The following is a 15,053-nucleotide window of genomic DNA, read 5'->3' as shown; positions in this document are numbered from 1 at the left end:
AGCAGTGGGTCCTAGGCTGGCTACAGAATACTCTGTACCTCTGGCCTAGAGTGGTGCCGGAGCGAAGAGCTGTCAAACTTGGCTCTTCCCTTTATGCCAGCTGGCAGCTCAAAGTCCCCAGCTGGGAATGTGGCAGCTCAGCAGCAGGTATTTACCCCCTTAGCATTTAAACAAAGATACACAGCACTTACATACTCTGCATCTCAATCTCCCAGCAGTTTAGCTGTCCTATGTCCCCATGTCTCTCTCTCTACTTAGGTAGTGCCAGTCTGCACTGAGGAAGATTAATACCTATATAGTCACAGCAGGAAAAAGAGAGGTAGCCACAACAAAATGGCATTTTGTCCTAGAAATTTTTACCAGTCATTTCAGCAACATCTTGGTGAAATTAATGGAAAATAACAACAGCAAGCTGAAGGGGTACACAACCTGCTATTCTTCCAACAAACCATAGTGCCGCTGCTGCCGCCGTGAACTCGGTCATGGGGTATTCACTTCTGTAAATACGGGCTGCCAGGTGAATCATAGAATCGTCTAGGTTGGAAGGGACCTCAGAGATCATCGAGTCCAACCACAAAAAACAAACAAACAAACAAAAAAACCCAAAACAACCCACCATCCACCCCCTAAACACACAACAACAACCACCAAACCAAAACCATCACCCACCCACACAACATCCCACCACAAACCAATAATCTTGGGCACTAGAGCATGCCCTGAAGAGCCATGTCTACACGTTTCTTAAATACCTCTAGGGATGGTGACTCCACCACCTCCCTGGGCAGCCCATTCCAATGCCTGACAACCCTTTCAGTAAAGAAATGTTTCCTAATATCCAACCTGAACTTCCCCTGGCGCAACTTGAAGCCATTGCCCCTTGTCCTATCATCTGTAGCTTGGAAGAAGAGACCGACCCCTGCCTCTCTACAGCTTCCTTTCAGGTACTTGTACAGAGCGATAAGGTCTCCCCTCAGTCTCCTCTTCCCCAGACTGAACAACCCCAGCTCCCTCAGCCTCTCCTCGTAAGACTTGTGCTCCAGACCCCTCACCAGCTTTGTTGCCCTTCTCTGGACCCGCTCCAGCACCTCAATGTCCCTCTTATGGTAGAGGGCCCAAAACTGGACACAGTACTCGAGGTGGGGTCTCACCAGTGCCGAGTACAGGGGGACGATCACTTCTCAGGTCCTACTCCCCACGCTGTTCCTGATACAGGCCAGGATGCTGTTGGCCTTCTTGGCCACCTGGGCACACTGCTGGCTCATGTTCAGCCGACAGTCGACCAACACCCCCAGGTCCTTTTCTGCCAGGCAGCTCCAGCCACTCTGCCCCCAGCCTGGAGCGCTGCAGGGGGTTGTTGTGACCAAAGTGCAGGACCTGGCACTTGGCCGTACTGAATCGCATTCCGTTGGTCTCAGCCCATCCAGCCAGCCTGTCGAGATCCCTCTGCAAAGTCTCTCTACCCTCCAGCAGATCAACACTCCCACCCAATTTGGTGTCGTCTGCAAATTTGCTGAGGGTGCACTTATGATTGACTTTGTGTTGAAGTCAGTTTTTACTGAAAGTAGACCTCTTCAGCTCAGAGAAACATAACCATTTCTTTCCTCTCTGCCCTCTTTCTCTGGGCACAGCCCAGGAATAAGTTTAGATAAATGAGGAGTCCCAGCAGCTACCACAAGAGATTGAACATTTATTTCATCATAAAAGTCCAGCAGATAAAACTATATACAGTAATTCATGCACACTGTCCAATACACAAACATTTAAAACCTGATTAAAACACAGTCTGCACAACAGTGGGACAGCAGGGCAAGGTTTCAGTTTAGTGGGGAACATAGTCATGTTTATATTTTGGATGCTTGTTGTAGCCTACTCTCTCCCCAGAAATAAGGCTTTGGATCACCCACTCTTGCGAGACAACAGGCAGACGTAAAGCTTCTGCACACTTCAAGACACCAGCTGGGCAGGAAAAATCAGTCACCACCACGTCATAGACACCCAAAGCAATATCTGCACAGAAGGAAAGACAGGCACCTGTCAGTTGACAAAAAGAAAAAGGATCCTCTCTGCAGCAGCAGATCAGTGTGTTTCACCACTATGACTCCCTTCTATGTCCTCTCATTCCTAGCCAGTGAATTCTCTCTGTAAAACCGAAGACATGCTCTACAGCAACACTGCACCCTGCAGGTAAAAGACTCCCTCTAGTCCAGAGAGAAATTAGCAGAAAACCAGTAGCCAACATTACAGGCAGGACTAGAGAACTGAGTCTTGATCTCATGGCATGAGTATTACAGCCTACATCCCATATAGAGAGGGAAAGACAGCTGAGTTCAGAAAGACAAGGAACCAAATTTTAGTGTCCTACAGAAAGTCCAGGAGCAACTCTTGCCTATTTCCCCCTTTCAACATAAGCTGGAAGCTGATGGCTTGTGTCCTGAATTGCTGCAGCATCTCCTTCTCTGGAAGTCTTCTAGATGTTTGAGATTATGTTCAAGCAGAAAGCTAGTGTCTGCACTTTGCCTTCCTTTATGCTTGCAGGCTACCTCGTAAGCCATCCTAAATGGTTTTAAACCATACTAGAGACAACAGTGGCATGGGATTCTCAACTACTAAGCCTGAGAAAGTGGCCAGTCAGTACCTTTGTTGTGAGCATTTGAGTAATGCTGTTTAACAGATGCTGCTCCCCCCGTCATGAGGATTTCAGACCACAGATCCAGGAAGTTCTGCTGCTGGTCTGAAACCAGGAGAACCTTCAGATTATGGAATGGGTTTTCTCGTGGCTGCCTGTAGAATAAAGAATAGAGAAATGCAGATTGCTAAGAATATCCATTAGTCTGAGACTTTATTTGAAGACCATTATCAATACTTCCTCTAGTCACCTAGTTGGCTCCCATATTATTTTTTTAATATCTTGCATACAATGACCTGCTCCCTTGCCGCTCCTCCTAAAATACTTGGAACAATTATCCTCTGTTTATAGATAGTAAAACAGAGCTAGACAACATTGGTAGGGGCTGTGTGCAGCAGCCTAAATCCATAATTAGATTAAGCTCCTCCTTAATCCTGAACCACCTTTTCTGTGCATATCCAAAATGCCTCTGCTTTGGCCAGAGGACCAAAGTGACACAGGCTTCACTCTCCCGCCCAAAAGCCCACAGAGCTTTACCAACTGCTTTCGTCTGCTCTCATCTTGCCTGAGGAGTCCGAACCAAAAACTGCTCTCTCTCAGAATGGGCCTCCTGGATTAGATTCCATGGAAGATGCAAAAGCCAGCTTCAAAACATACCCCAGGAAAAGGAAATTGCCATAGTATTGCCCTCCTTCATCCATTTCTGAGCAATTAGAGAAGGCAGCAAAGTGTGTGGGAAGCCTTGCCTGCATTCAGTCTGCCTCATGAGGAGACTGACATCTTCCTTATTTCCCATGAGACTGTCTTTTTTGTGTATATGTATATATTTTTATGTATATAGTACCTTGACATTAGAGGTCACTGTAAATCAAGGGAAGAGATGAAAGCGCTATTCCTGTATGGAAAGGAAAGCATGGCAACAGTACTAGGGACACCTTCAGTACTTGTAGTATTCAAGAGCCTTCAGAGCATAACAATTCTCTCTGATTGAATCCTCCGTCTGTGGACTCAGATCATGGTTAGTTGGCACTTACCACTCTAGCAATTTTTGCTCCTGGAGGCTATAACCAGCTGGCAAAAGGTAATTCCGATAATTTTGAAGCTGGTTAGCATGACAGCTGTCATGGACCCAGATATGAGACACACAAGGGATCCCTCTGGCAAGGCACAGCAAGTATTTCCGAGTTCGACAATGCTGGTCCGCAATTAAAAGACACTGATATGCTGCATTACACTTCAGGGGAGACAAAAAGACACGTGAACAGGAGATGATGCTTGCAAAAGAACCTGGAAGTTATCCTGCTGCTAAACACTTTAAAAAAGAAAACAACTGAAACCCTGATTTTCACAGCCATGTTATGTTTAAGATGAATTACATAAACAGATTCTAAAATCAGGAGTACCTATAATAATCACCTATTCCAAGCTATGCAGTTCACAGGCAAAAACTCTTAACAGTTTTTGTATCATAACTGTCTTGTCCAATTCAGACAAAGGAGAAGATTCATCTTGTAGTCTGAGGCTCAGTAAGTCACTAGAGAAGACTCTGCATCCTCAGGCAAGATGCTCCAAGAACAATTTACACTCTATTTAAAATCTAAATTGAAGTAAAAGTGACACTAAATGAAATTAGTTGTCCAAGTAGATGTGGTAAGTGAAGAGTGAAGGGCTCTAGCGTTCCAAGGTGCAGAGATGTGGTGAGACCACATCTGGAGTCCTACAGTCACTCCTGGGTTCCACAGCGCAACACAAACACAGGCCCAGCCCAGAGCCACTAAGAAATCCTGCCATCAGGCATCTGACAGACAAGAGAAGGCTGAGAGCGCTGAGCTTGTTTCAGCTCAAGAAGAGGAGGCTTGGGTGGTCTTAGCAACACATATTCATGACTGATAGAAGGGTGTACAAAAGACGGAGCCAGACTATTCTCAGTGTGACTCACTAAAAGGACAAGAAGCAACAGGTACAAATTGAAATACAGGAAATTCCATTAATTTTTGGTTTTTTGTTTTTTTACTAAACAGGCAGTGGTCAAACATGGGATTGAGTTGCTCAGAGAGGTTGTGTAGTTTCCATCCTTGAGGATACTCAAAACCCAACTGGACAAGGACCTAAGCAATCTGCTCTATTAGATCCTGCTTTCAGCAGGGGAAGTAGACAAGGGGAGCTATAGGAATTCCTTCCAAATTCAACTATTCTGTGACTATTGTTCTAGATTAGTAAGCAAGCCCTTACCTGGGTTTCATTGAAGTCTTCCAGGATATAGCCAGCTCCTGCTCGCAGCTGCTGTGCTATATAATGTTTGTTATATGGAGTCATCTCTAAAAATTCTATGGTAGAAACAGAAAGTTCAATTTTTGGCTATAAACATACACTCCTCAGTCTAGAAAGCCCTCACCCATTCCAGTAAGCCTTTCTTCCAGGATTATCTAGAGAAAACCATTGGAAGAGTCAAAAACAAAACAAAAAAGGCAGCGCAAAGGGTAGCATAGCTCTGGCCAAGCAAGCACCTTGTCACCTTTTTCATGCTGCAGTTCATTGCATGAAACATGACCCTGGCAAAGGCAAACTGGAGCAACCCATTCATGCTTTCAAGTCCTATGCTTCCCAGCATTATCCTTTATCTCTCAAAACCTTTCTTCTCATATTATGCTATTCTGATACAGCTGATCTCACTAATTTTCACATGTTCCGTAACTTGCTGAACAGCCCTATGATCATCATTGCAGTTTGCCACGTTTCAGGCTGTAAATTCTCTAAAACAAAGACTGAGTCTTAGTCAGTCTGGTTCTTTCTGCAAAGGATTACAGCAAGTGGTTAAAACAAGCATTCACACAAATGCCCGATGAGACAGCATCCAGCGTCCTTCCTAAAGCCACAGCATTCCACTTGAAAATGCAACAGGTAAGATTTGCCTCACCTTCTTCCTCCTCACTGCTCCCTGTGGGACCATCTGATGGCTTCTGGTTATTGGCCAATTTGTCACTAGGTGTTGCCATGGTGAGGAGAAATGCATAGCCCAAAAAGAGGGTCTTATTGTGGGGCAAGGGTCCACGATGATCCTCCTGGACTGGGTGATCCACAGCATCTACATCCTCACAGGTGCTGACAAACTCTCCAGCTCTCACAGCCCCTGCAGAGAGACAGACGCACCGTAAGTCTCAAAAGTTCAGCACAAAGGCCCTGGATAAGATCTGGGATGTCTTCAAATTCAGTTACTTTACTGGGGGAGACAGGGAGGTAGGACTGGGTTAGGATTACATTAGGATAGTCTGGTTGCCAACAATCTTCAAATCAAAACCTGAATGACTAATGAGACAATGTTTGCCAGTCTATCAACATTCTGAAACAACATTATTGCTATAAAGGGTCCTTTTAACATGCATTTCAGGACTGACTGAAAAGATCAGAAAAGATATGAGTGAGAGGCACATCACATCATTAAGGTCAGAACATTTCTAAAAGACAGAACTGAAAAGATGGCAGGTAAGTACTCAGACTATGCTAAAAATATCTCTGGCTGCTGAATGCATCCAGGGAGAACCGGTCTCAAATCCTGAAGAGCAAACAAGCAATTTCAGCTACTTTTTCCTTATGGGAAGTGGAAAGATCAATTACAGAAATACCAGGGAGGAAAAAAACCCAGCTGAACTGAAGTTTAAGAGCAGAAAGTAAGGTTCTCACCAGGCTTTATCATTGCTGACTTGCGGCCACGTTTAGCTGGGGATCTCTCATCTTCAGAAGCAACGAGCTTCCTTTTCCCAGACAGTGTGCCTGGGGGGGCACGGGGACTCTCCTGCCCTTTACGAGTGGGAGTTGTGCTGCTGCCAGAAGTGCTCGGAGAACCAAGGTTACTACGTCGCTTCCGCTTCCCCTCCACAAGATTATCTGTATGCAGTATATACAGTATGCAGAGATTAATCACTGGGCTGTCACCTAACTTCACGAGCTTTCACCCTACCTATATGTGCAGAGGTGGCTAAACTCCATTGTACCACCTTCTGACAGAGAGGAGCAAGAAAAAAAAAAAAAAAGATCTCTCGCTTGTGTATCTTCCTTCTCAAGCCCTGCATCCTGCCTGTCTCTTTCCCCCCCAGTACTGCTGAAGAGTTTGTATCACAGCAGCCACCCAAGTGTAAATGAGTACAGCAAGCATCGCAGGCCACTCTTCACAGACCAGTCTCAGAGCAAGAGACAAAACAAGAAAAGTATCTCAAAGACCCCAATATAAAGCACAAAAACCACTGCTGAATATCCAGAAAGATTTAAACATTGGTAATTCAGATCAAGAACTAGACACGTCTCAGAGCAATGAGACGCAGAACAGGACCTCCCCTTACCGAGACTGATGTCAGCTGCTTTGGTCAGGGGGGTGACAGGTTCATAGGGACCTAGCCCAAACTGCTCCCGGAGCTTATTTCCTTGTTCCAGAGACAAGATAACTGCCATTCGTTTGTACCACTTCCTGTGGCCTTCCTTTTCAATGCAATAGTAGAGCTCTCCAGATTCCTTCCGGTGTCCCTTTACCACACCTGACAAGACAGCAATAATACCCATTATCGAACGATACCCGGGCATCCTGATCAAGCACCATCTCCCACTGCGTTCAGCGACTCAGAAAACCCAAGGATAGAGCTCAAGCACTGCTCTCACCTGCACTAAAGTACTCATCCTCTGAGAGTGCGGTCACCTCAGTCTCCAGTGGGATAGGATCACAGAGTAAAATATCTTTTCCCAGCACGTCACATTCATATCCATCATCAAAGAGCAGCTTGTACTTTCCTGCCCCAACATCTTGGGTAATCATCCCGGAATAGAAGTATCCATTTGAGGACCACTTTGCTACAACCCGGAGGCCCACAAAGCTGCTCCCAGAGGTTGAGTCTGCACAGTCCGAATGACCAGTCACTGCTTGTAGTGGGATTTCTGGAGAGTCACTTCGCTGTAAGGCACCAAAGCCAGAAGTGTCAGATTTCTCCCCCCCATCTGGCAGGCGAACTGAGCGAGTACATGATTTCTCCTCAGGTGATGCTGTAGTTGAGAGATCCTCCACACCAGCTGAATCCCTGTAGAAAAGAGAAAAGCAGTGCCAGAAGGTAAAAAAGAGAAAAGCACTCCCAGGAGGACCAGGAAAAACAGTAACTAAACAAAGAATACCTGGACGAGATGCTTGCAGCTGCCACTACATGTTATCACCAAAAACTAACTCCTCAAACACTCAGTACTGCTTTTTCTCTGTCACATTAAGACAGCAGTTCCCCATTCTCTTCCTTGGCAATAAATTAAAGTTACAGTCCCCTTTTTCCAGGATACCTTGTTCCTGTTGTTCGAGATGGTGGGCGGCCTCTTCTTCCTCGCCCACGAGGTGTTACCGGTGCTCTCCCACCCTGGCGAGTGCCAGGCAGAGAGTCATCTTCTTCCTCACAGGGCAGTGCTCCTCCCATCTGGCTGCCTCTGAGCGGAGATGCAGGCTGACCAACTCCTTTCCTAGGGATAGGGAATTTATGAGTTAGCGGTTCTGAAAAGGGAAGTAAGACCATCAGGAGCTCCCCATTTTCTCTGTGCTCTCACAACTGAAGTTTGCCTCATTGCTGCTAAACTGGTGAGAGCTCAGGCAAAGCAGTGCCTCATGTGGAAACAAACTACTCCTTTAGGAAGAAGAGATGTGAAAGCAAAACTATCTCCTTATGTCTGTTCACTGAGCCACACCCTTCCCAAAAACTTCCTGCATTAGGGCCTACCCTGCTTCACACTCCACCCAAGCCAGCTGTTCACTTCCACCAAATATCTGTTAATCCTTCCCAGGGCTCTGCACATACCTTAATTTTCCTAAGACACCTCTGGCACTGGGTAAAGCAAACTCTCCCGTGTCGGCCCCACACACTCTCCCTTTGGCAGCTCCAGTTCCCCGCCCTGAGCTGCTGCTGCTGCTGTGCATGGCAAAGTTGGTACTGCTTGCCCCGCTGGACGTGCGGTGGAGGCTTGAGGCCTTGGATGAGAAGGAGCTGACATCAGCAAGGTCCCCCGAGGCCAGTGATGAGCCTGCTGCAGTTCTAGAGGAGGATGTGTCAGTCCCACATTCCTGGCACTCCACTACAGGCTCCTCAGTTTCCTTAAGAGGAAAAAAAAAAAAAGGTTTCCCGAAGGTGATGCACTAGCTAGATGGAAACTCCACAATCACCAGGGCAAAAGCACAGACAAGCTGATGCCACATTCGTGAAACTGAAGGTAGCCATGCAGATTTGAATCTGGATGGTCAATGGCAGATAGGCCTGGAGCAGCTCTGTGCAGAGGAGTCGGCTTAAGAAATCACTCAACAGGACAGAGCTTGGTTGGTATCAAATTAGGTTGGCTTTGAATAATTCCCACCTTTCAAGAGTGTGAGAGTGCAACAAATACATGAGACACCAGCAGCCTTTGGTTACTAATAATCCAAGATTATTGGATTATTACTGTTTCAGACATCTGGTCACTTGGAGCCCTTAAAGTTTCCCGGATATAAAAATACGTACCTGCAAGATAATGGTATCAAATCTTGGTAGATAAATTGGAAACGATTCACGGATTTGACACAGTTGGAAGGGACCTCTAGAGATCATCTAGTCCAACTCCCCTGCCAAAGCAGGACTGCTCAGAGCACATCACTCAGGACTGCATCAAGGCGGGTCTTGAAAATCTCCACAGAAGGGGACTCCACGCCCCCTCTCGGCAGCCTGTTCCAGGGCTCTGTCACCCTCACCATAAAGAATTTTTCTCTCCTATTTGAGTGGAACTTCCCATGTTCCAGCTTGTGCTCGTTGCCCCTCGTCCTATCACTGGAAACCACTGAAAAGAGTCCGGCTCTATCATCCTTCAACCCACCCTTTAGGAACTTGTAAACATAGATTAGGTCTCTCCTCAATCTTCTCTTTTCAAGGCTAAATTAATTAATGATTGTGGTTACACAACCTATGTAAGCACACTTCAGGAAACTTAATTCTCTATTTTAATGTTACAATAAGCAGTTTCACATGTAGTATCGTGTGAAAGTATAAGCTTTGCACTGAACTAACTTATCCTTTTGTGTCATTTTACTCATCACAACAACATAGCACAAGGCTCTTATGTTACTTACCCTTACAGCAGAGTAGCAGTAACACGTTATTGCTAGCAGGCTGATACGATTCCCATGCACATCAAATCAGCACTTGTTAGTTATCTTTTGAGATTCCCTACAGATTTTTTTGATTAATGAATGGACATACACCAACACAAGTGTACTAACAATAGGCTTGTTTATTTTCTAAGTTGTTTTTTGTAGGTCCCTTATAGAATGTAGTCCACAGGACTCAAAAGAATGTGATTAAAAATGACACTGAGCTGCAAAACAGGCTAAACTACCTTACAGAATTCAATTTTACAGGCAGAAGTGATTTTTGCCTACTAAGAGAATTTCTGCCCCTTCTGAAATCTCTCTATTCTAACGAAATGCCAAGAATTTTAAAACAGTCGGATGCACATAGTAAAGTCTTTTGTTCAGTTATTTGGGAAGAAAAAAAGAAAAGTCAGTATGCCTTCAGAATACAGTAACAGGGATGAGATACACCAGCAATAAACACACAGCTTTTGTCATTGACGTGGTTTAGCCTCAGCTGGCAACTACGCACCATGCGGCCCCTCATCCTCTGCCTCCGGGTGGGATGGGGGAGAGGACGGAAAGAGTAGAAAACTTGTGGGCTGAGATAAAGACAGTTTAACAGGCAAAGCAAACCAAGGAATTCACTCCCTGCTCCCCATCGCAGGTGGGTATTCAGCCATCCCCAGGAAAGCCAGGCTCCATCATGTGTGACAGTGACATAGGAAGACAAATGCCATCACTCTGAATATCCCCCCCTTTCTCCTTCTTCCCCAGCTTTATATACTGAGCATGGAACACCCCTCTGATCAGCTGGGGTCAGCTGTCCTGGCTGTGTCCCCCCCCAACCCCTTTGTACCCCCAGCCCTCGCTGGAGAGGGGTGAGGGGCAGAAAACGCCTTGGTGCTGCGTGAGCTCTGCTCAGCAGTATCAAAAACATCCCTGTTTTCAGCACTGTTTCCAGCACAAATCCAAAGCACAGCCCCACACCAGCTACTGGGAAGAAGATCAACTCCATCCCAGCCAAAGCCAGCACAGCCATGTGCTAAATGCTCTACATGTTTGTGCATAAAGACAAGTTTGTCATCACAGCATGCCAGCTTGTCCACTCATTTTCTGCAACCACAACACATTCTTATTTCAATTAATTTTACTTTTCAGCCAATGTATCGTTACATTTAGCTCTGAAAACAGGAACTTACCTCAACTACCTTTCGTTCCACCTCTGCACCATTTATGTAGTAAACATCTGTTATAACACGTGTAACGACAGTGCGCACTTCTCGAATCGTGCGCACGTGGCGATGCTGAACTCGGCCTTTCGGTGGGTGAAGAACGTTAAACTCCTCCTCTCCCTGTATTAAACAGGACAAATTAAAACCAATATAGACCACAACAAAAAGCAAGCAATTTCTGGGTAGAACTATCCCTGCAGAACAGTTTCTTCATACTATATTCAAGTAGTGGGGTAGGGAACCTTTGAGCATCTTGTTACAAATTACATGCAAGAACATAAGAGACCCTGAACAAGGGAGAACTGAATGTGTTTTGCTGATGGGTAGAGGAAGGGAAATCAGAGCAGTCTAAGGAGGAAACAGCAAGCTTGCTCAACACACGGCTTCTGATACTCTTTCACTCAGTGGACACTCAGACATATCACACCGATGTTGCACTGCATATTTATGGCCCTGTTAATCTCACATTTCCCAAAGGACGCACCATTCTCAAGTTTAGAAAAAATAATTTTTCTTAGTCTTTGCGTTTACAAGAAAACATACAAGCTGCAACTGCAAAACAGTGATTTTTCTTAAGTCTGCAATACTTTCTGAAATACTAATTCAAAATCATTCATCTTGTTAGAACATTTCTCTGGAGAAGCTCCCCCCTCATGTTTATCCATTGACATTGGATAGAGCGGCAGAACAACCAGTCAGAAGCTGGCTGGTGCAAAACAGAAGGCATCTCACCCTTCATTCAAAATTTCATGCAAATCCCATCTCCATCCAACAAAAAGTAAGTATTTTTTTTTTTACAGTGTTAACTACATCTAGACACACACACACACACAAAAAACCCACAAACAAAAATTTGTCATATTTTTCCAGAAAATAAATATGGAGACATTTAACTCCCAAACTTATGCTGCCCACTGAGTATTGCTACTTCATCAGTTGTGGAGAGTTGACACAGGAAAGCTTGTGACATTAACACTCGAGTGGTCTTTTGGCTTTTTTCGACAGATCCTACTGTTAGTGAATTTATTGGCTGCGGGAATGCTTCACTGTTCTAAAGCAGTAAAATTAAATACAGGCAGCCTTCATCCCACCTGACTGTGCAGAAAGTCCGTGTCCTCTCCAGACGTGTTCACAAACTTTTCCCCACTCTCCTCAGTCTGGACATTCGCATCTTGTCGCCCAGGTCTTTGCCCAGACATGCTGGTTCCCACTTCCACCTGCCTACAGATTTCTTCTGAAGTTTGCGTTGCTGTTGTCACAGTTGTTGGGGTAAAAAGACAGTCTTCTGTAGTTTGAATCCCTTTATTTTTGGTGTTTTCCCACCTCTCTTGGCTTTCATCAACTTTAACAGCCTTACTTGGTTTCTTCTGCATTCTTCTCCCTTCTTCTGTCTGAGTGCTCACTATACCAGTCCCCAGAGACTCCCCATCCTTTGCATCAGAAGGCTGTTGATGGCCGTCCTGCTGCATCCTCTCAGGAATTAGGACCTGTCCACCACTGTCACCTGCCTGGTGTTGCTGGTACTGCCAACCACTGGGATTTTTATGTAATTCAGCATCTTCTTGTGTGCCAGGAAAACTGAACAGATTCCCCCTGCAAACCAGTTATATACAGATCAAAATTACTGATTAAAAAAGCAAGACAACCAATATGCTGTCACTCAAGTGCAAGCACTACAGAAAACCACCCTGGTAGTCTTTCAACTGCTTCTTTAGATTGCACAGAACTCAGTGAGTTCTGAATTATAAAATAACTTTTCAACACCTCTCAAGTGGTTCACATGGTAGCAAGAATGGCTGACCCCAGTAGAGAACAAGGTGCTTTTCCAAGCACTAATAAAGCAACCTGTACTCCACACATCAGGCACCGACTGTGCAACCTGCTGCTGGAAGTCGGGCCATCCTGAAGGTGCCAGAGGCTGCTTCAGCACTTCATTGGCTTGAAACCGGGCATCACAGCTAGCGAGAGGAGGCAGGAGCATGAACACAAATGCTGTCTAATGTTTTCATTAGAATTCGTCAGAAGTGCTATCAGTGTATATGGGACTCTATACTGAGCCTTACTAGAAGTATACATTTGGCTTCCCTCGTGTACTTGAGGACTTTGAGGAGTGACTGTCTTGTGTTCTGTCTGTATATTGCCCAGCACTGGAGCTCCGTATTCATTATAGTCTTTAGCATAACTGTTCAATGCTCTTCAAATACAGGTTAATCTTTCTCCCTAGACTAAGATCTCACTGTCCCACCAAAAGACAGAATGGAAAACATGGAAGAAATAGATTTCTGCACCTGGTCCTCCAGCCAGTATCCTTCTCACCGTAAGATAAGCAGCAGTACAGTCCATTTCAAAGCAACCAGAGACAGCAAAAATTGATGGACTTGGAAGGGAGACAATAGCAGAAACAGTAACAAACACAATAGATCAAAAGATCTTGAAACAGGAGAAAGAAAAGGTATTTAAACAGGTGTAAGCATGATCTCGGTTCTCTCAAGCCTCATGTTTTACCAAAGAATCTCAGCCAGCTGGAATCACATCGCTGCTCAGTCAAAAAGGTAAGTCCAATTACCACATGAGACACAAACATATAGTACATGTTATACTTACCCCGCTGTCCCCAACCTTCTAAGTCACCCAAAGACAGTGACTTAGTGCAATTTCTTTGATGTAGAAAAAGCACATGTGCATATAAATCCAACCAGGACTGGCAGGCAAAGACAGTGAGGAGTTACCTAAATGGAGAAGTGGAAAGACCATGACCTCTGGCCTCATCCTCTCGACGAACTTCACAGACACGACTAAACACAGATGATGCTTTCTGGGAGCTAGCAGTGCAGATTTAAAACAAACAAACAAACAAAAAAAAGCATCAGGGAGCTAGAAAATCCCTTATACAGCAAAACAAGAGTTCTCTAGCCCCTTGGGAAAGCAACAACTGGTGTTGAGGTTGTTGACCCTACAGAGCCACAGAATGAGTGGGATGGCCAGTCTCAAAGGTCAAGAAAGAAGCTGCAATTGCATAGGCATTTCTGTCTTTTCTGCAGGCACCCAAACAGTCAAGAGCAATGTAACAACTCCAGAAAATGAAGTGTGAAAAACTGCAGTGCCATCAGGAGTTTCACCATCTACTACCTCTGGTACCCTCCAGGGGACACAGACCATTTATGGCTTCTCAGAATTTTCATGACATTGTAAAAATACTGGGAATGACAATCACAAAGCAGACCCTGAGAGATCAGGTTCAACCTATACCTACAAAGGCAACCCATCCTCAAGCAGTGAGGAGTGACTGCCACTCATCCTCAGCACCCAGGCAGAATTACCATCCAGCATGCAATCCTGTGACAAGAGATATTGAGTGTATTTCAATGTTTTCTCATTGCTTCAAACCATTGTACTTTACTCAGATGACTACAGGTCACTATCTTCTGACTCAGATTCTTATTAGTACTTACAAGCCTTGCATCCTAAAAGCTAAAATCAAGCAATGCTAGGCCTTAAGTGTGAGACAAGATAGATATATGCAAATCAAATGACCAAGAGAGTAACATGAGTTTTGGTCAATATGTTAAACTATTATTTCAGTGTATCATTGACCTGGTTATACTTCTACCAGCTTCATATCAAAAAGGGAATTCTCTTTCAGAACTCCTCAGAGATTCTTTGCAGAAAATTGCACAGTAAGGAAAAAAAAAAGCAGAAAACCATGTATTTGAAATTTAAGATGTGGACAGGGCAGACTGGCATTCCAGACTGCATAAGACATGAATTTCTGCTTTGATTATAATCAGAAGGCAGCAAAATGCTGACATTAGTAGGAAGCAAAACACCTGTAATGAAAGTGCAGGTGGAGCACCCACCTTGCCTATGCTGCAAGAGCTAAGGAGTTAATGTCCTGGCTCCTGCTAAAAGCCTTCCTGGCTTCTATGTTTATTTTTTTTTTTCCTTGCTGGCAGTAATGAGTGGAAAAGGGATCTACCCAGACCTTCCTATTAACTCTGCACAGCAACAAGCCCAGTTACCTGGCAGCAGCCCCAGCGGCAGTAGAAGATCCATCTTTCCCGTCACTGGCTGTGGGCTC

The 15,053-nt window shown here is 44.9% G+C and overlaps 1 protein-coding gene across 1 annotated transcript in view; it reads right to left on the bottom strand.

The window, feature by feature from the left end:
- Positions 1-1,670: 1,670 nt before the first annotated feature.
- TP53BP1 (tumor protein p53 binding protein 1) overlaps positions 1,671-15,053 on the bottom strand; it is a 37,776-nt gene continuing 24,393 nt past the window's right edge. The window contains exons 13-26 of the mRNA XM_014952708.1: positions 14,995-15,052; positions 13,705-13,797; positions 12,067-12,568; positions 10,943-11,095; positions 8,446-8,738; positions 7,940-8,113; positions 7,280-7,692; positions 6,967-7,158; positions 6,311-6,514; positions 5,547-5,759; positions 4,862-4,956; positions 3,664-3,863; positions 2,639-2,784; positions 1,671-2,010 (exon numbers count right to left, since the gene is read on the bottom strand). Of these exons, the coding sequence (XP_014808194.1) occupies positions 1,823-2,010; positions 2,639-2,784; positions 3,664-3,863; positions 4,862-4,956; positions 5,547-5,759; positions 6,311-6,514; positions 6,967-7,158; positions 7,280-7,692; positions 7,940-8,113; positions 8,446-8,738; positions 10,943-11,095; positions 12,067-12,568; positions 13,705-13,797; positions 14,995-15,052 (2,924 nt within the window). The 3' untranslated portion in view covers positions 1,671-1,822. The remainder of the gene's footprint in view (positions 2,011-2,638; positions 2,785-3,663; positions 3,864-4,861; positions 4,957-5,546; positions 5,760-6,310; positions 6,515-6,966; positions 7,159-7,279; positions 7,693-7,939; positions 8,114-8,445; positions 8,739-10,942; positions 11,096-12,066; positions 12,569-13,704; positions 13,798-14,994; position 15,053) is intronic.

Source organism: Calidris pugnax, unplaced genomic scaffold (assembly GCF_001431845.1).
Source record: "Calidris pugnax isolate Ruff unplaced genomic scaffold, ASM143184v1 scaffold187, whole genome shotgun sequence".
Lineage (NCBI taxonomy): Eukaryota > Metazoa > Chordata > Aves > Charadriiformes > Scolopacidae > Calidris > Calidris pugnax.
The sequence above is the reverse complement of the archived record's forward strand: the minus strand, read 5'-3'. Positions and strand labels throughout refer to the sequence as shown.